General features: G+C 33.9%; 1 protein-coding gene across 30 annotated transcripts in view; it reads right to left on the bottom strand.

Moving 5' to 3' along the window:
• Window positions 1-22,213, bottom strand: part of BAZ2B (bromodomain adjacent to zinc finger domain 2B) — a 273,729-nt gene that overhangs the window by 44,115 nt on the left and 207,401 nt on the right. For 26 of the 30 annotated variants that reach the window (XM_081141719.1, XM_081141724.1, XM_081141723.1 and 23 more), the window contains 8 exons: window positions 17,326-17,536; window positions 14,685-14,777; window positions 14,507-14,568; window positions 10,513-10,578; window positions 8,798-8,863; window positions 7,393-7,437; window positions 7,118-7,144; window positions 5,797-5,862 (listed from right to left, as the gene is read on the bottom strand). In XM_081141719.1, the coding sequence (XP_080997845.1) occupies window positions 5,797-5,862; window positions 7,118-7,144; window positions 7,393-7,437; window positions 8,798-8,863; window positions 10,513-10,578; window positions 14,507-14,568; window positions 14,685-14,777; window positions 17,326-17,536 (636 nt within the window). The remainder of the gene's footprint in view (window positions 1-5,796; window positions 5,863-7,117; window positions 7,145-7,392; window positions 7,438-8,797; window positions 8,864-10,512; window positions 10,579-14,506; window positions 14,569-14,684; window positions 14,778-17,325; window positions 17,537-22,213) is intronic. The other 4 variants (XM_081141709.1, XM_081141716.1, XM_081141720.1 and 1 more) reach the window with 1 other exon arrangement.

The raw sequence follows: 22,213 nt of genomic DNA, 5'->3' as shown, positions 1-22,213 counted from the left end.
ATTGAAATTGTGTTCCTCTCTTAATTGGTACCTACAGATCTGTCACCAATAAGTATTTTTTAAACTTTTAAAACTACAATTGTGTGTACAGCATTAAATTAGATACTGTGGAAAAGAATATTATACTGTGGGAAAGAAGAATATTAAAGATATTTTTTATCATATCAGATAGAGAAAACTTTACAGTATAAATATTTAAGCAGTAACTAGACATATGTTCTTACTGAAAATCTAAACTTTCACCAAATCTTTTATGTAAACTTGCACCTCAGTGAATATTAGCAAACCATTCCTATATGTACTTGTCCATTTCCTCATATTACTTAACATGCATGAAATGTAACTACTGTAACCGTCAAGGGTATATTTTGGTTTCATATTCTGCCTCCTATTACTTCCTAATAGCCCCATCTGTATATTTTTCTGTTATTAAGCATTAAAAGAACAAACTTGACTGTAAAGTTAAGGCGGTATGATACTTAGGCAGGGCCAACTAAAAATTCTGAATTGGCCAATGTGTAACCCTTGATTCTAAAGCTTAATACATTTAGACATTTAATTATTATATCATGAAAAAGAGAAAAAGAGAATAAACAAAATGCATGTTATAAGTAATGTTTAAAGAATTATGAGGTTATAAAAATAAATTGTATGCACGTTGTTAAATAAAGATCTCCTGTAACATTGGAAATTATTCTAAGAAACTTTCCCATATCCATCAAAGAAGGTAATACAAATACCACTTTTATATTTCTTTGTGTACATTACACTGATCTGACTTAAGTATTAACTCAATACAGATAGATAGATATAGATATCTATATATATTTTTTCATTTATCTTTATTGTTGAATGTACTACAGGTGTCCCAGTTTTCTCTCCAACTGACCCCCTCCACCTCTCACACACCTCCTCCCCAGCCCTGGGCTGGGGCCTGCTGTGGGGCTGGGACCCCTCACCTCTCTGGAAAAGCTCCACCACCGAGATTCCCTCCCGGGTTTAAACTGTGGCACCGGGTGTGGGCCTGCAGCCGAGTCTCCAGGATTCAGCCCCGATCCGCCCGCGTCCCCGCCCCTCCTTCAGTTCCCTGGTTGTGGGGCTTTTGTTCAGGTAGATCTCAGGAGGCTCTGCCTGATGGTTGGTCTGTATTTTAGTTGTAAATTTGATGTCGTTGTGGGAGGCGGCGGGTACAGTGGTTACCTACGCTGCCATCTTGTTCTAGTTCAACTCAATATATTCTTCACTAAAAATAATTCCAAATTTTATTGTTTCTCTAAGTTAGAAATCTAATTTCTATAGTTTTCCTTTATATAAATCTATAATTAGTAAGACTATTTAGACATGTAAATTATCTTGGCCCGGGCAGTGTTGCTCAGCTGGTTGGAGTGTCATCTTGTACACCAAAGGTTTCGGGTTGGCCCCCGCTGGGGTGCGTGCCAGAAGGCAACCGGTTGATGTTTCTCTCTCATTCTCTCCTCTCCCCCTCTCACTTTCTCTCTCTCTCTCGCTCTTCCCCTCTGTTAAAATCAATAGGCATGGAGGACTTAAAAAAAGAAAAATCTTCAAAATGAAATTAAAAATTTTTTTTAAAACTCAAAAAATAATTGTGTTACTATTATATCAATTTTAAATGTCATTAGTTATAATAGTTTATAAATAGTTTCATAACATTATGTGAGAACAAACAGTCTTTAGCCTCATAAATAAAACAGGCTTATTTCCAAGTATAATTCAAGTAATATAAAATACACCTGCTTTTATTATCACAAATCACCAGAAACTTAGGTTTGTTTAGCGACGTGACAGAGTAGCTCAAAATCTATTTCCTTTATAAAAACTTAAAACTGTACCAGTCACACATTTATAATCGCTATTCATATTAACTGAATAAACAACCATAGTAATTGTAACAGAGTCTTCTGTATGTCTCCCCAAGGATCAATAATCTACAAAAGGTTGTTAAACATGCATCTATCACAGAATGAGTGTGTCAGCACTTTAGGAGACAAAATCATAAAATAAAAGAGTAGTTCAGGTGTTAGAAGTCATCTAATAAACAACTTGAAAGCAGAAAAAATGTGTAACATCCCCCTCCACAATGATTCAAGTCAAGAGAATGTTTTATAATCCTATATTTATACTAGTCATTACTCAGTGAAAAATAAAAACATAAAGTACAGTTTTATTTAAGCAAACATGCTTTTCAGTTGAAAACAGAGTAAGTGTATTTATATGACATACTGTATATTGTACTTGTACTTGTATAATTGTATTTAAAAACAAATGTAAAAATATTTTATATGAACTATACAATAGAAAGTTATATGGCATATAAGAAAGTGGGTTTTTGAAAGAATTTTTAATAATTTAATTTAGATAAATTAAAATGTTTAATTATCTTACTCAAGAATTATAGACAATTTTGACTTTAGGAGACATTTGTATAACAGTAACTACAAAGTATTTAAAGATATTTAATCAAAAGTAAGTAGAGACTTTTGTGTAATACTTTGGTGTATTTTAAGAAAATGTGATAATTGATAGGTATTCTTTTTAAATATTATTTTATACCTACAAATTATAATATAAATAAAATAATGTATAATATAAAATGTAAAATATAAGCATTTCTTCAATCATGTGATTTGTAACATTTTCATTTGTTTAAACTTAATTTGCATAATATTAATAATATTTTAAATGTAAAAATAGGCTCCTTTAAAAAACTTGCCCTGATCTACTCATACTCAATATGTGACCATAAAATAATATCATTTTTATTCTTTATATTTGTCTTCTATAAATGGCTTTTATTATTAATCTTATTTACACTTTTATTCTTCCTGGACCCTGAAGTAAACCTGTGTCTCTTAAATTATGTTTATGTCTTTGAAATTTTGAGTACAAGTTGCTGTCAAAAGAAATGTATTCTCCTAATTATGCCCAGAACAAACACCTAAGAGACCCAGTAGAATCATAAAATGCAAAAGACATAGGCATCTTTGCAACACGGTCTCTTAGAAATGGCCTGTTTTGCAATCTGATAAGTTGTAAAATTTTACAATAACTGGTCATTCTACCACATTCATTGTTTGGGTTTTAAACTTCATACATTTGTTATTATGCTATAGACTTCCAGAAATATTTTCATTTATGCTTTCAGAGTCCCAAATAATATTTTTATGTGAGTAAAAACACTGATTCAAAAATGTTTACCCTATGTATTTAGGGAGGTTTAGAATATTCTAAATTTAATACATTTGCTATCAAAGGGTGTTTCAACTTTGAAATAAAATTTAAATAACCTCTTAACTAAGACATTAGTAATATTTTGGTACAGAAAATTACATTACTATGATTAAGATGATGAAAAAGGTGCTTATTATAAATGACTCATAATACAAGAATCCCATTTATTTCAAGAATTTTTGCATCTAGAAAACTAGGGGCTGGGGGTGTAGGGGAATGAAAGCTTAAACAAAATTAGTAGGAAGCATACTATTTACAGTCATTTGTAGGCAGTCTTAGGTTACTGCTCCAAAATTTAACCAATATTAATTGTGTAAAATATGTTTTAATATTCCTTTTATATTACTGTAGGTTTAATAAGTCTTATCTCTGATAGGTCAAAGGTCTTTTGTGAACTGATCTTGCAAAATCAGAGAGTTCCATTGTGAAATCCTAATATTTGACATATCAACAAAATATATGATATGTTAGAAATTAGATGTAAGATCAAGCATGGCAACTTAATTTGTCAAGAAAAGGCTTAGGAAGACTTCCAGCATGCAACAGACTGGCAAGTTTCAGTGGGAAGGGGGTGGTGTGAGAAGAGTTTAACCAAGGAACTTATATGCATATATGCATAACCCATGGACAGACAATACTGCAGTGACGGCCTAGGGAGGGGGCAGGAGCAGAGTGGAGGGGGCAATGGGGATGCCTGTAATATTTTCAACAATAAAAAATAAATTAAAAAAAAAGAATAGAACAATCATCATTCAGAACTGCCTGAAACCTGGCTGAATGGAAGTCTTACAACTAGGGAATTAAAGAAGAAGCCATGCCCCGCCGGGCATGGTTCAGTGGTTGAGCATCGACCTAGGATCCAGGCGATCCGGATTCGATTCCTGGTCAGGGCACATGCCCGGGTTGTGGGCTCGATCAATGACTCTCTCATCATTGATGTTTCTATCTCTCTCTCTCTCTCCCTCTCCTTTCCTCTCTCTGAAATCAATAAAGATATATTAAAAAAAAAAAAAAGAAGAAGAAGAAGAAGCCACATGGAGACTGGTAGGACGGGCAGAGATGCCCTGATGCCAGACAGTTCAGTTCCTCCTGTAAGTACCTGGAGCCTTTCATGTGCTGTCCCAGCCCTGGAACTGAGATGGAGTGAGTCTGAGGAAGTCTGTGTGCCGGCCCTATAAGAGGAACGCCTGGGACTCCAGCAGCCCTCCGTCTCATTCAGCCAAAATCCGTTTTTACAGCCAGAAGTTATGGGGACTTCTCTTCCCAGCACTATAACCCTGGGCTGGGGAGCCTGATGTGGCGTTGGGGGGTTGGGGGTGCTGAGACCCCTTGCTTCTCAGGGGGGACCTCCGCAGCTGAGATCCCCTCCCGATTTTTATTCACCATATGTGGGTGTTGAACCAGGCTGTTCAGCGTCTCCACCCCTCCTACAAGTCTCGATGTGGCTTCTTTTTTTTATCTTTAGTTGTAGGAATTCCATCCGGCCAGATTTCAGGCAGTTCTGAATGAATTGTTCTGTAGTTTAGTTACAATTTTGATGCAGTTGTGGGAGGATGCGAGCACCGCATTTAACTCTGCCACCATCTTGACCAGAAGCCCTTCATGAATGCTAACTTGCTAAATATTTATATCACTGGATAATCGTACAATGCTAGGAAATAGCTATCCTCATCTTAATTTTAAAAAAGAAATAGCCTGAAGAGTAAAGCAAGTTGGTTCAGAGCAAAGATGGGAATCTGAGATTCTCAAACTCCAGAACTCTAGTTATAATGGACAACTGTTTCAGTGCAGAATGTATTCCTTTGTAACATCTATGTTAACCTTTAACTGATTTCTATTAAATTCCAAATAATTTCATTTTGACTTATTTCAATAATTTTCTTATTCTGAATTATCTGTTAAAAGTCTATTTTAAAGAAAGCACTTAGGTCTAATTTTATCTTATTTTTTTTAATATATCTTTATTGATTTCAGAGAGAGGAAAGGAGAGGGAGAGAGAAAGAGATAGAAACATCAATGATGAGAGAGTCATTGATCAAGCCCGCAACCGGGCATGTGCCCTGACCGGGAATCAAACCCGGATCGCCTGGATCCTAGGTCAACGCTCAACCACTGAGCCACGCCCGGCTGGGCATTAGGTCTAATTTTACATGTAGGACATTAACAGTAATTTACAGAGCAGAAGTTCATAGTTGGACTGACTAGTGTTTGAATTGGGACACACAGAACTTATCTAGGCATGCTGTAATAATTTTGTGAAACTCTGATTACAGTAATAAATAGCTACATTTGTCTGAACAAATGCCATTCTCTACATTAAACAAAGATAATTAAAATCTCAGTCCAAAAAATTAACACATACACTGGAATCCTCCTTGCATTCTTTTATGTTCTAACACTTGGTTACTATCCCTTTGGTTTGCTTATGAAAGCCAGTAAATCATGGCAAACCCATACTCTGAAAGATTTATATTTAGAAGAGCCACTGCTTTAGGAAAAAATATTAATTTATGACAAGGTAATATTTTTCTAGAAATATATACTTACTTCTGCTTTCTTACGAGCTTCCATAGCTTTCATAAGCATCATATGTTGTCTCCTTCTCTCTCGTTCCTATTAGGCCAGATAAAATTAGGAAAATAACTCAACCACTGTTAACATTCATAGTTTGACTTTTCAAATGGAAAAAACAAAACAGAAAAAAAAAAACAACTCAGTATAGCATGTTTAGCATTTATAGACAAGTCACAGTAAATACTAAATATAAGACAAGAATGGCCAGTCTGTGCATGTTTTAGTTCAGGTTTAGAAAGCAAATACAAGAACAATCGAAAGCAAAAAGGTAAAGCAATGAACATGGAGACAGTGTAAACAGAAGCATACAAGATTTACTTATGGTCAGTTGTGATGCTCCTTCAAAAGCTGGCAGAACAAAAAGCATAATGGTTGGCTGGAACAGGCCAGTTACCTTACATCTGCTATTAGAAAAACCACAAATATGTACTATAGCCAATTACACTGCAGGTTGTGTTGTTCTTAAATTTTTAGGTCAGGCAGAAAGTGATTTATAATCACTTTAACTTCATGATTTTAGAATTATTTTTATTTCAAGTACGCTATCATTTTGTAAATCCAATGAGCCACCAACAAATTAAAGTTTTTTTAAAAGCTTTTATACCAATTTAAACTAGTTGTGGTTCATACACCAACACCAATGAAATGGGATAGTCCTATTTACTGATGTCTGCCACTTGATGCACTATTTAAAGCCACAAAAGCTGCACCATGGGCTAGTAAGTGGCATCTAAAAGGCACAGTATATAAAAATAAGGTAAGCACTAGCTTACTTTGATAATCTCATTTTCTTTAAAATAAAAATAAAAATCACAGTTATAATATTTAATCAATTTTGTATTTAAATAAATGTGGTTCCCCTAAAGGGGCATTCCTAAAATTAATTCTAAAATTTGTCTGTAAAACAAGAATATATTTCATATTCTCTCATCAACCTAACTCAAAATTCCCATTGTATTCAATGGCAGTTTTGTGTCTAGAATGATGGGAGAATATGGGTCACAATTGTCTCAAATGGTATAGTGATCTAACTTTCACTATGACATCAGTAATGTAAATTTTTAGACAGCAGCCTTATAGAAGGCTGTACAATTCAATTAAAAATCTTGGAGATGTATCACACTTGTTTATAGACAGGCAAGCAGATGTATGCAATGCACTGTGCTGTAAAGCCATGCAGCAGTATGTAATATGACAGCAGCCAGTGCTACACTTTATGCATTGCTATGACAACCATATATCACAACCAAATCACAATGCGGTGTTAGATGTACAAAAATAAACATACCCATACCATATCTAGTCTATGCCTCTCCAACTCCTGGTAGAAAGAGTTGGCACAACATTATGAAACAGAAATCACAGAGTCACGAAACCAATTTTAACCCCCCAAAAGACACCAATACCAAAGCAAGGCAATAAACTGTAAGATGAAAGAAAAACTTAAGCAGGAATTATATTGGAAATACTTAAGGAAATATTTTGAAGATTTTTTTTTTTTCCAAAATAGATTTAAGAAAAATTATAAAATGTACATTTCAACAATTATATAACTGTATGTATACAGACCTGATGCTTCAGAAGAACAGCTTGTTGTCTTCTCATTTCTTTTTCCTTAAAGATAAGAAACTTTTAATATATGATTTTGAGGGAAGATTAGAACAGGCTACAAGTATTAAAAATTCCTTTTCTGAGATTCTATAGTCTTCCATTAAGTTGAAACACATAAAACTGCAAATATTCAATAATTTTTAAATTATAAAATGGTAATTTCACGTGCTTCTACCTAATACATAAAAACGGTATGACAGTAGCAAGGATCTTTATTCAGTAGTCATTTCAACTTAAAATTCAGTGACCTAAGAGCACGCTTCAATGGCACATTCACTGAACTGACTAGGTGGATGGTCAGAGCATATGGGATACACTGGCACATGTATTTTTTTATTTTAATACATTATGGCGCAACCCTAAAATCTAGCTGAATAGAACTCTCTCAGCTCTGAATGTAAATTCCCAAATATACCCTATAATTAACAGCAGCTATATCATTTCCATATACTCTATATAAATCAGAGTGACAAGAGACTTATATGATTCAAGGCACCATCTCAAGGAGATGGGACTTAATACAAACAATTCTATGAATGTCACCAACTTAAATATTTTTATAAAGGTAAGATATGGATAAAATTAATATTAAAGACAGCCATGAAAGGGGATAGAAATCTAAATTAAAAAGTAGGAAAGTAGAGCCTATGTGGAAAAGGTACCAAATAGGTCCCTGGCTTTATAAGATACATTGTGGTGGCTGTTACCAGAGCCATGGGATCACTCAGCTATCCTATATTTCAGTATTCAATTACTGAAAAATTAGAAGGCAAGGAGTGGAGTGTGTATGGTACAGGTGTCCAAGACTCTTACACTTCATGCCAGAAAATCAAAACCAAAACATCCCAAAACAACATCTGAAGTTACAATAATTAACAATGGCTAATTTCATTATTGGTAAATAACAGCTGATAAAAGTTAGGTTTTTGTCTCTGTAGCCTTTTCACTTTTTAATAGTTAAAACAGGACAGTAACAAAGAGAAAGTTATACTCTAAGGAGAGAATCAGATTTGGGACACAATTTGAAACATAAACATAAATGACACAAAATAGCTTTGGGGAGGATCATTCTTAACCAGCAAAACTATATACAGGTATTATGCAAGTTTGCATTTCTGACTTGATGTCTGCTATTTAAAGGGCTCAAAGCATCACATAAAACCTGTATAATGAAGTAAAAATATAAAAACATACACTATACATACACTAAAAGCACATATTATACACAGGTTGTATCTCTGCTAAACATCTTTTTAGTCATTTTGAGAACAGCTATTTTTTTTTTCATATAACTGATACTGGTATAACATCATATCATTTTTATTTTTGAGAAACAAAAACTCTGATTCTCATCTAAACTAACCTTTATTCGTTTCTCAGCCTCCAATAACTTGGCATTTGCCGCTTCTTCCTTCTTTTTCTTTTTCGCCTGTGCATGCAAAACAGGTCTCAAAGTCATGCAACAGCACCACAACATCAACATAATCTCAGGCTTGAAAACGGAACTACATGCCTTACAAGGTACAAAACAATGTGCAACATGTATGTAGACATAACAGAGTTCCCACGGTCAACAACATTCTATTTCACGTGCTACTTTTACTTCTAATACGTAAACATTAAGATATACAAAAAATTCTACATTTGTAAGAGTACGTCAGCTTTTCTTATCTTCTTTGTTAAAAGTATGAAATAATGGAGTGTTATGTTACTTTAAAATTTAATCACAGAAAAAATTATTCTATGTCACTTATTTTTTCTGATTTTTAAAAGTAAAACAGGATCACAATAGATATTTAGAAAATAGGATAAATTTTAACTGATAAATAAGGGTTATTTAAAGAATAAATCGGTAACATTAAAAAATCTGCATGTCCACTTTATTTGAGATTTTTTTTAATACTTGAGTATGAGATAAAGAAAGCCATTACTCAGTAATATTTAAATGAAACAGAGTAAATTTGATTTTTCCTAGTTGTGTATTGTGGTTAAATTCAAGGCGTTTTTGTTTTTATAAAAACAATAGAAAGAAAACATAATCTTTCATGAAGCACACTTTGAATATCAAGAACATGCTATCAAAATCCGAGTTTCACAATCAAGTCATCTAGTAGCTTCAAAACTATCTAGTAGTTATTCTCAATTTACTTTAAGATAGGAACATTTTCTATTGGAGGGGTTTAAATTAATTTGAAATGAGAAAAGAAATATGTATATATTTCTAGAAGAAAAAAACCTGTAACATGGAAAACTTCAGCTCTAGGGAATAAATGGTTCTATATAGCAATCATTTCCTGAATAGGTGAGAGGTGATAATTAATAACTTTAACATTAAAAGTTTATCTTCACTATTTTGGATGGAAACACTTTTGAAACATGCATTCTTAGACAAAGTACACTAAAAATTTGGCTTTTTCTTGACGACTTGGGGCAATTATTGTAAGCATCAGTTATTACACACACAGTTTGATAGAGTAATGCCTTTCGACTAGCAAGTTGTTGAAAATTGCTGGCTATTCAACGAAAAGATTATAGACTGTTGCTAGGCTTTACATTCCTAGACATGCTGGATGGAGTTTTTCTGTGTTTTCCCTTCTGTCTTTTGGCTGTGGTTTTTGCTGATGCCAAATATGTCCTCTAGCCCTGGCAGCTTGTTGGGAAGAGGGTATATTAGAAACCAGAGAACTAAGCTGGTTAAACATTTAAAATTTACTTTTACTTTTGTAATGTTTTATTTCTAAATTAAAAGAAAATATCCGGCTATAAGTCCTGAAGACTTTTCTAAAAGTAAAGGACATGAGTTTTCACACATGATCTTTATGACAACCATACTGGCTGTCCAGAGGTTTTCCACTTTTCTGTTTTCTCTTTTGTCTCATTTCCTTGGTTTTCACTGCTAGGGTAAAATGAGCTTGCTAAATAAGGTTCAGATAAGGTCTTACTACATACATTATATTTAAAGAGAATTTCTGATGGACATAATTTATATGAGTAAGAGAACTTTTATGTAAATTTTTTTTGCAGACTTTAAACTATATGACTATATTATTGGAATTATATCAAATTTAAGAATTCTACCTCTAGAATTTGCTGGGCTCGAAGTTCTTTTTCCATTCTGATTTGTTGTATTCTCTTAATTTTTTCCTGTAGGAAAAATTATAATAATTAAATATAATAAAGTAAACTAAATATCTAAGTGAAAAGTATTTAAGTGGGATAAAACAATTTAAGATAAAGTACAGAATTACCAAAGGTTACCAAGGAGGGTATAGCATTTAATTATTTACTTTAACATTATATATATGTTCATGTCAAATTAATGCAATACTATAAAATTTCTCAAAATAATTTATAAAATACAAGTGCTAAATAAGTATATAGAAACCAGGTAAACCAAGTTGATTAAACTCATTCATATCTTTAAAAATATTTGCAATTATAAATAATGCTTATTTTGAAATAAATACAGGACACAATGATAGAAAAAGCAGTGTATCAGGAATCAGAAAACCAAAGCTAGTTCTGTTACTGTCATTCATCGCATGATCTAGAGCAAATAACTACTCTTGTGCGAAATAAGGAGAGTTGCTTGCTCTTTCTCAGTGTCATAATTAAAATGCTTTACCATTTCCATAGTATAATCTCTTATTTCACACGGTGAATACCATGATAACATTGCCTTTAATGATTACAATAAGCCAAATGCAAAAGTAATCTGTAACATTATTTAAAAATGGACTAATTACAATTTTATATGAAATAATTGGTAGTCACAGTATCTAAACTTTATGTATTAGTTATTGGTTTAGAATTTAGTGATTACTGAAATTTTCAGAAGAACTTTACATTTTGAATTAAAAAATGGATCTCATATGCTATAAGTACATTGTGAACAATTTCATGTTCATAAACTCCTTTGAAGACCCCAAATTGGCACTGATGAGAATATAGTTTTATTAAAAACCCAAATTTTCCTACTTGCAAATTGCATTTGTCCTAGGATTTCCCAAGCCAACATATTTTATACTGCTCCAATTTTCAGATGCTGGTTTACCTTCTGAAGCTATTATGTTTTTAAACATTTCCTTTCTGCACACTGATGCTATTGATTCTCTATAGGGGTCTACAACAGGATGATGAAACTTCTGGAATTGCTGTTCTGATATTACAAGACTGATCACATTCTATGATTTTGCTGTTGGGGATCCTATCTTGGTTTTGAATATTAATTATAGCTTGCCAAAAATAAAAACCCATGTATTTTTTGTTTCATTTCCAAATTGGAGACAAGGTTGTACTTGATCAGTATCTGAAGTATTTTTTTTAAAATATGTTTTTATTGATTTTAGAGAGAGGAAGGAAGAAGGAGAGAGGGATAGATACATTGATGGGAGAAACACAGATCAGCTGCCTCCTGCATGCCCCCTATTGGGGATCGGGCCTGCAACCTGGGCATGTGCCCTGACCAGGAATCGAACTGTGACCCCCCGGTTCATAGGCTGATGTTCAACCACTGAGCCATGCCGGCTGGGCTGAAGTACTTATTTAGACTAGAACTTGAGACCTAAGTAAAGCATACACTTGATTTAATTGTTTTTGTCAATCATTAGGTTATAAAGGTGATGTGTTCTCATGACAGGAAAGTCATTCATTGGTCTCTTATATACAGAGATAGGTATAGAATCTTGGGGTGAGTACACTCAGTCTAGAGCTTTACCTTAGCTGTCCTAGTGATTTATATATATGTACATATATTTGGTGTTGCTGTTATTATCATTAGCAGGGAGAAGCATTATTTTCATAAATTATTATACTATAATAATTGAGTGCCCAACCACTGAACTGGGCACTTTACATAAAATATCTTATTGATCATAAAAACAACAACATAGGAGTTGAAATTATATTCTTTTTACCTAAGAATAAATGGAAGTTCCTAGAGAGTAAATATTCTCCCTAAACTCAAATAAGTACAGAGCCATGGTCAGATTCCAATGCCTTTGCCCCTTCTGCTTCCTAATACTGCTTCTGCAAGCTTCCACAAAATTGCCTCAAGGACTGTCTGGTGATACTTTTGGCCTAATGGGTAGAAAAAAATAACCCAGCACATGCCATTAATTTACTCTAGATCTAATGCCGACTTTAAAATAGGCAATATGTAACTGACTGTGTAAGTAAGCCTATGCTATACTTTGATTTACTTTGTTGGCAATAAGGAGTCAGATGGTGTTCTGAAACTGGCCTCAGATAAATATCTTGATGCCTATCTAAAATTAGCTCATTTGTATTAATGTTTCTGGAAACTTGGAACGTCAATGCTTTTTTGATGAAAGCAAAAATGATGCATACATAGGCTGTAACCATTTCAAGACTTTAGGATTACAAAGCTCAATTTAAAGTCCTGATGGGATTTGATGGGTCTCTAGCCATTAGGAAATAGGATAAGCTATAAAAAATGTAACAAACAACAGTATTTCACTCTAAATGAGATATGAACTTATTTTTACATATATGTGTAATATGCAGTAAATATTTATATTTTAATAAAGGCATTCATTAGGCTACATAGTTTTAAGTCAAAACTTATAGTATCTTTGGCAGAAACAATTAACAAACTAAGGAAGGGATTCAAGTTTACAACTGACTAAATTACAGTACAAGAATGTACCATATAGTTTGGTGTTTTATATCTATCTTTTAAAAAGTGAGCGTTTGCTTTGTGCCAGGCACTGTGGTAGGCACTTTACACTCATTATATCATTTGATCTTTAGATAATGCAGTTATTTTCTCTCACAATGGAGGAGATAGACTTAGAGGTTAAGTACTTCATCTAAGCTCACAAAATTCTTAAGTAGCAAAGCCCATATTCAACTCTAGGCCGCCTGACTACAAACTCTAAATTTGGAATCCCAATTCTATATCAACTCTCTCTAATCAGACTATTTTAGTCAATAATAGAAGGAAACTTAGAGATAAGCACATCAGATCCAACACAAGACATTTCTTTAGCAGCTATTTATAACACAACTCACTTCATTTCATACTCAGAAATAACTACTTGCTGTTTAAAATTTTTTAAGGAATATTAGTTTCCCCAAAGTTCCTTTCTGCCTTAGTGGTTACATGACTATGTGGGAGATGGGAGAGTAGTTCACATATTCCCATCTTAAATGAAGTTGAATATCTTACCATGTAATGCTTTTCCTATATGAATTTAAAAATTCCTTCATCTACTGATACTTAATTCTGAAAACCACATAAGAAAAGGACATTGTGGATATACAACAGAATGCTAGATATGATGAAATAATGCTTTCTTCATTTTTTTGCAGTAGTAATTTATAATTTAATTTTTAACTCAGCATTCAAAAGCAATGGGGCAAATCTTATGCTATATAACTTGAATTTAATTTTTTACTAGTACTTTACATTATTTTAGAACAAGTTTTTCTTATTAAAATTTGAACATTTAAGCCCTGGCCAGAGTGGCTCAATGATTGGAGCATCAACCCACACATTAAAGGTAACAGGGTCGATTCCTGGTTAAGGGCACGTGCCTGAGTTGCAGGTTTGATCTCTGGCCCCTACTGGGGTGCATTCAGGAGGCAATCAATTGATGTGTCTCTCTCACATCGATGTTTCTCTCCCTCTCTCTCTGTCCCCTCCCTCCCTTCCACTCTCTCTAAAAAATACCCTCAGGTGAGGATTAACCAAAAATAATAATAATTGAACATTTAAGCACTATCCTTCATTATTAATACATTAATTTAAAAAGTTTCATAGTTGTTCAAGATGTCAACGTACATTCAAACTCTATCAGGATGTTAAAACTACTTATGCAAATTTATGTTTTCTAATCATTTCTTAGACAACTTGAAAGTAGGAGACTTGATTTAAAAATGAGGTGAATTTCAACTAATGGAAAATTAAAACTTTCTAAATAAGATGCATAACATTAATGTGAAATACAGTTATTTTAGAAATTGAAGTGAAAATAATGTATTACATATACAGACAGATCCCCAAAATAACACCTGGGTTTTAAAAATCAGTTCCAATGTGTAAACTTACCTGTTGTTTCATAATCTTTATCTGTTCCTTTTGCTTTCGCTTCTCCTCAGCAGCCATTATTGCTATGATGAAAAACCAAAGCACAGATATTATCAGAAAAGGAATGAAGAGGAGAAGCCTTTTATGAACCCCCCCAATACTTACACTTCAAGTTTATGTTATCATTTAAATCACCCACCTTGCTGTTTTTTAGCTTCTTTGGCAACCCGAGCCTGTTCCTGCTTTTGGAGTTTTCTCAAAAGCTTTATTTGTGCTGCTTGCCTGGCTATTTCTGAAAAATACAAAATTTCAAAGAATATAATTAACAACTTTACATGACTGCCAATCTAAAAACAACCTACAAACTCTGTGAAACTGGTATCATCATGAAGAACATAATTTTTAAGAAAACTGCCTAAGGTTAGATACCAAATAGGAGAATGGTGTGGCAGAAAATGTCATGTTCATTTCCCCTAGACACTGCCAATCTATTTCATCAAATATGATCCTATACATGAAACTACCCCAAAATGATGCTTCTCTTAATTCTCATCAAAGAGAAAATCTAAGCACATTTTTTTCACATTTCATGTAATCGCCATGTGCCAGGAAAGTAGTTACTAATGTGCAAAAAAGTGATTTAGCTACAGTCTTAAAAACAACAAAATGTCTAAAAAAAAAAAAGAACCCAAAATAACACAAATATAAAGCCATCCCAAACAATACTTCAATCAGCTATATAAATGGTAAAGTTTCTGAATCCAGGGAAATTTTCATTTATGAAGGAGAGAGACTAAATCTCCAAAAAAAAGAGTACAGAGTAAAGGACAACTTAGTTCTCATAATTTCTAAGGGACAAATGTATGACTGGAATAGATGGACATAATTAATGATCCCAGTTCTTCATTCCTCCTATCCATGTCATTTGCAATGTGACTCTGCAGCTCCTCTCATCAAGAAGAGGAATATATTTTCTTGTCCCTTGATTCTGAGCTCAATCATGTGAGCATCTTTTGGCCAATAGGATGTTAGCAGTTGTGATGCAAGAGAAGTTTGAAAAGTGTACTTGTACTCTTTCTACTTTTATTCTTGTGCCTTGGCCTTTACTACGAGGAAAATTTGGGGCTAGGCTTCTGGGGGTTGAGACACATGGAGCCAGTTGACTGCCCACTGTGAACAAGAACAGGCAAGACCAGCAGCGCTGCCTAACTTTCCTCCAGCTGATTCCATCTGTACAATTAATGCTTAGTGGGGTACACCCGCTGAGGTTCTGTGGTTGGTTGTTTCCAGCACTGTGGCAACAGGTAACTGATACAGAAAACATGTAATGTCATGTTTTCTCTGCTAGCAAACTTGGCTGGAATACTTATAACTATTAAAAGTGGTCTATCATAATACCACTTATAAAATCATTTCAGAAAATACCACTTTACACAGACATTGTTTTAACTATGTAGCAAATGAAGTTTTAAGAAACCCATATATTTTTCCAACACCATTTATTGAATAGACTAATTTAGCCCATTGTATGTTTTTGCCCCCTTTGTCAAATATTAATTGACTATAAAGGCATGGATTTATTTCTGGGCTCTCTATTCTGCTCCACTGATCTACATGTCTGTTTTTATGCCTGTACCATGCTGTTTGATCACTATGGCCTTGTAGTGTAGTCTGTTATCATGTAGCGTGATGCCTCCAACTTTGTTCTTCTTCCTCAAGATCACTGTTGCTTGGGCACTGTTGGTGGGAATGCAGATTGGTGCAGCCACTGTGCAAAGCAGCATGGAATTACCTCAAAAATTTTTAAATGGAACTGCCTTATGACCCAGTGGTTCCAATTCTGGGAATTTATGCAAAGAAACCCAAAACACTGATTCAAAAGAATATATGTACCCCTATGTTCACTGCAGCATTATTTACAACAGCCAAGATTTGGAAAACAGCCCAAGTGCCCATCAGTAGATGAGTGGATAATATAGCTATGGTACATTTAACACAGTGGAATACTACTTAGCTGTAAAAAGGAAGAAAATTTTACACTTTGCAACAGCATGGATGGACCTGGAAACCATTATGCTAAGTGAAATAAGCCAGCCAGAGAAAGAAAAGCACCATATGATTTCACTCATGTGGAATTTAATGAACTGAACTAACAAGCAAAATAGAGACATACTCATAGATAGAGAGCAGGCTGACAGCTGGGTTGGGGGCAGAGAGGAGAGTGGAGGGATTGAGCCAAAAAGAAAAAAAAGAGAAAGACTCACGGACATGGAAAAAACACACCTATAGATTATATTCATCGGTAATGAATATGATTAGATTGGATAACACCTGAATCACTTCAGCTCTTTGACAATGTATGTAATATTTCCAAACTACAGATGCACCCAAATAAAAGACTAAGGTTACTTACCAGTAATTGGAGTTCTCTGACTGAAAATTCACTTCACAGATCGACATATTTTGGAGTTATTCCCTTGTACTACCTCCTCAAGGAATTGGGAGCTGTTAAAATGAGAATCTCCAGAAGGTTGGCACAACCTGCAGGTGTGTGCCAAGTGCTGGTTAATTCCCTTTCTGTGTGAGCCTTAAAAGCTGATCACCCACCTTTGTAACTCTAAACACAAAGGGCAGGATGAGGTTATGAGTGTGGCTCATGAAAGGAGCTTACCTAATCAAAGAACTCCAGTTACCAGTGGGACTCCTTATTTTCTCATTTTAATTTTAACATAAATATCTACATTTTAGAAATTGAGAGCAGTGCCAGTCATTCATAGATCAAAAACATAATATACTTTTTAGTATGACTATTGCAGTGTCAAATACATTGTGCTTTTTACCTTGAGCTTGCAGCTTTCTTAGCAATTTGGCATCTGTGTTATCTAGAAATTCCGCACTGCCAACATTTGGAGGCCGACCCTTCCGGCGTCGCATCCTGGATTCCTCTCTTGCCCGCTGTCTGTCTGGATTTGGGGGTCTTCCTCTACGGCCTTCCATTGCTCTGATGCGAGGAATGACATCCTCTTCTTTCAAAAGACACCACTGCATTCCCTTTTAATCAACATTTTAGAGAAATAATATGTTACAAAATAAGCACAAATGATTACGATGTCAGAAAACTCTAGGTAAATTTACAGACCTTTTGAAATTTATAAAGCAGGGACAAACATTAAGAATTTTATTTTTTAAATTAAATTTATGTCTATATTTGTTTATGACCTTTGGCATATCTTTTGTATTCTTACTTTAATGACTTCAACTTTAAATACATAGAGAATTATATCTACATCTATAAACATATAAATAGAGATATGTACCTTAATCACCATTTCTGAACTATAATGACCATAATGTTGGCAGATAATTGAAAATAGTAGTTGTGTGATAACACCCTATGGATTGTTCTCATGAGTTATCAGTACAGCCAAACATTAGGCTGTTTCAACAATAGGTGAAAGTTTCTCTTTAGAGAAACATTATAGCTAATAAATCAAGAAGAAATATAATAGTTAAAATATCAGCATTTTGCATTATCTGATGAATTAATCTAAGCTTTGAACTTGCACGGCTGCCAATCATCAAAAAGAGAGACAATGAGAGAGACATTAGCTTCTGGATGGAGGTTCACTCCCTTACCCCTCTCAATTAGTCTTGCCTTAGAAAAAGTCAAAACTGGATTTGATTAAGTCTCTAGATTTAATTACTGTAATTTCATAGGAAAATAGGGTGAGAAATGTATGTTAAATTACACAGCAAAATCCAATCTATAGGAAATTCTACAAATTACCCATTTCTTAGACAAATTTCTAGAAGTAAATAGACTGTAAGGAACCTTACATTATGTATTAAACAATCCCAAAGATAAGTGTGGACCTTATCTAGATACTGATTCAAACAGACAAAGTGGTCAGAAAATTTTAACAACCATGGGACAAGTGAAAATGTGAATAGGGGCTGACAATTGAGGATATTAAGAAACTTTAAAGTGTGATAATGGTACTGTGGTTCTCTTGTAGAAAACAAGAGTCCTTAACTTTTAGAGAAAGAAATTGAAATATTTATAGATGAAATAAGACATGTAAGATTTGCTTCAATAAATTATGGAAGAGAAGATGAGGGTATACGTAAAACAATACCAGCCATGTGACAATTTCTAAAGCTGATGATGGGTACATGGTGTATATTATTCTGTCTACTTTTGTGTCTATTTGAGAGTTAAGTTTCCTGACAGAAACACATACAATAGCAGTGCTAGTGTACTACAGGAATAATCCCGCTCGGTGCACAGATACAATCTGTGACTGGTTCTCATTACCCTCCATAGGTCAATCAAAACAAATACAATGTCATGTTACCCTACTTATAGTATTATGTCCAAAGTAATGTACTCATATATAAAAAAGCCATCCTTTAAAAATAATCCTTCTGAAGAAACTGTTTTATTATTCTATTTCTTACTTGTATTTTTTTCCCCAAAGAGATAATTCATTTCGTGTGAAGTTTAAAGAAATTTTATAACTATACATTTTTCTTAAAAGAATCTAAAACTCAAAATTTAGCTTGAACCACTGTGGGTAATTCTACAACTAAAATCAATAAAAAGTTCTTGGATTCCTAACCTGGGGCAAAGAGTCAATGAATATCTCATTCAATGGGTACTAAAAATACAAATAATATTCCTGGCTACCATAACCGAGGACAGCTACATCCCACATTCCAGGCAGGGCGCCTTTATTTCAGGCATCGTGAATACGTAACATACTTGAATCTTCACAACAGCTCTACCTACTGCAGTGGTTTGGGTTGTTCCAACAGTGCACCTGAGGGAATTCAGGCCCAGTGAGGTTAAATAATTTCCTGAGGAACAGAGGCAATAAGGAACATAACTGTGATTCAAACCCAAGACCATCTCACTCTAAAACCTGTGCCCTTAGCCACTATGTGCACCTCACTGATGCTACAAACATGTTCTTACACTTGCTAAGTGACTGACCATGACATTCAGCCATGCAAGCACGGCCGAGATCACATCAAGATGGAACTGTGTCAGAAAAAAACATGCAGGCATTCAGTCCATATCCACACGGTAAAAATAGCACTATACTAATTCTTTTCAGTAATTCTCATGTCAAAAATAATTTTTAAAACTAATTCTGAGGCAAATAAGAGTTTTTTGCTGAAATTTCAAATGAAGTCAAGAGGAACAATAGTTGTACTAACTGTACTTTTAGGCCATAAACCCCTAAGGAAGCCATCAAAACAATTTGATGTTCACCAGTATGGGAAGCTTTTGATTAATTTAGGTTTTCATTTTTCTATTATGCTCTTAGGCACCAAGGCAGCATGCATCACATAAATTGAAAAATATAAAAGTAACATCTGTGGCACTTGGAGTAGGAGAGTCTGTCAAGGAATCTGCACTCATTTTTAAAGTATCTTATTAATAATAAAATCAACTTTTAGCCAAGATTTAAAGGATTTAATCTATTTATCTTTTTTTATCCAGTTACAATTTTTAGTTATGCTTTTATTCATCAAGGAAAACATGCCTGTGTTAAAAGAAAAAGGAGTCGAATATTTGGGGCCCAAAACTTACTAGAGAAATACAGTAACATTGTCATTTACATTTTGCCCTTGGCTTTTATGAAGTAAACATTTTCTAAGGGTATTATTGCATATATTGGGCTACAGTAATGTCTTCTGACTCCCAGATTTTAGAAAATGAGAAATGGATTGTTAAAAAAATCAGAAGTTATATTACAGCTTTAATTCACTGCGTAGTCAAAATAATTGTGGGTATATAAAAAAAGGTATTTTTCTCAATAAACTTTCCCTGAAAAAAGCAAATACAATTTATATCACTTGATTTATTTGCTATAAGCATTCTGTCAGTCAAAAATTATGCATAAAAAGTTAATTTTTTCCTTAATTTCTAAGAATAAGATAGCAAACAATCCCTGAAAATGATCTTTCTTGACTAAGATTTAAAAGATACGGATAAAGAGAAATCGATCAACACTCTGGAGAGAGTGACAGATTAAATCTATTATACCATTATAATTCTGCTTTCAAGAGTTACTAATTTAAATATTTAGCAAAACACACTCACTTCTATAAATACTACAAAGAGAGAGAAGGAAAAAAGGGTTTATGTTTTATTTCAGAAGATTAAAAATAATTAAGGTAAATAATTATATAAGTATACTATATACTGCACACAGTAATGCATTATAAAAGTACACTATAAGACTAATATATTATAAAAGTAGTTTCCACTACTTAAGCATTTGTTGAAGCACCTACTCAGTATAAGGCATAACATTTTCTAAAAGTAAACTAGAGCGAGTCCTCTCCCCAAAAGGACTGACATTTTTAGCTAGGACCTTAGGCTCAAGCTACTCTAAAGCAGGCGATTCAAGGGTCACACCTGAGTCATAATGAGCCTGAGGAGAAGTTTAGGGGCTGGAACAGAAAGCTGTCTCAACTGCCCACTTTCACAGTAATGGTGGTCTGGACTAGGGCCTGGGAACTAGAGTTAGAGGGGAAGGCGGATGCATCAGTCTTCACAGAGAGACCACTGCCAGGGTGTGGAGGAGGAAAGCCTGAAGGGAGGCCAAGGGTCTGGAGTAGTCTCTAAGCAACTAACACGGGAAAAGAATATGACAGCAAGGTTTCCTTCCCGAACAAGATCCAAGACGGAGAAATCCTTGAGAGAACTGGCAAATACATTTACTACTCTTAGTCTTTTATGCTTTAAAAAGTAAATAAAGCTTTAAAGAAAATGTTTATTTTAAATGAATTAATTTGTAAATGTTTTCTGTATTCAGAAAATCTAAGAGATGCGATATTATGAAATTTAAATAAAACTTTCTATTTCAACATTTCTATTATTCTTCATAACTGATACTCCAAAGTATGACTGAACAACTCATGAGCAATTGGCCTGTTTTCACCTTATCTTACGGACACTGAATTGTCTAAATAATTGGGTTTCTTACATTTCACCAAAAGCTAAAGTGAATTTGTGGTTTACAAACAACATCTTAGATCTTAACGATACGTATTCTCAAATCTCATTCCTGCTTCAATTTTATATCCTAGCTTGTCTTTTTCTTTTGTTGCTCCCATTTTATTAGATTTTATATACTTGTTGGTGAATTTATTTTGGGGATAAAGCACTACGTAGGTAAATGAAGTCCACCAAAAGCCAGTTTACTGAATGATCTATTTGCTAAGTTACTGACGATTTTTATTTTTTAAGTATTTGTATCACCAAGGCTTTGCTGCAGCAATTTCCCTTGGATTTGTAGTTCTGGGGCTCTAAGCATCAGTTTCTCATGTTAACATTTGAGATGCCTAGTGCTTCTCATATGCTCAATGTTACATAAGTGAATGGATGAACTTTACTCATAGCTTTCTGGGTTGGGACCCATATATATCCCAGTAAAACAGCTCTGGTGAATGTTTTAAATCTGGGATAAGGTATCTGGTCTGACAATTTTAGGTCTGTTAGTCACTCAGTGAACTGATCATTTTTACAAAATCGTTTTTGGCTAATTAATATTCAGTAACTTTAACCATGACACAAGGGAACGACGTAAGTATTTTTCACTACTCTTTTCTTTGAAAGTATACTTTAAGAATCCTTTACTTCCTAATAATTAGTTTATTTTAAAAAACTTTTATAATGTTATACCTAAAAGGAAAGTGATCTTAAAGACCTCTTCT

Source organism: Miniopterus schreibersii (assembly GCF_964146895.1).
Source record: "Miniopterus schreibersii genome assembly, chromosome: 7".
In the NCBI taxonomy this organism is placed as follows: domain Eukaryota; kingdom Metazoa; phylum Chordata; class Mammalia; order Chiroptera; family Miniopteridae; genus Miniopterus; species Miniopterus schreibersii.
Note: the sequence above shows the minus strand (reverse complement) of the source record. Positions and strands in the feature narration are given on the sequence as shown.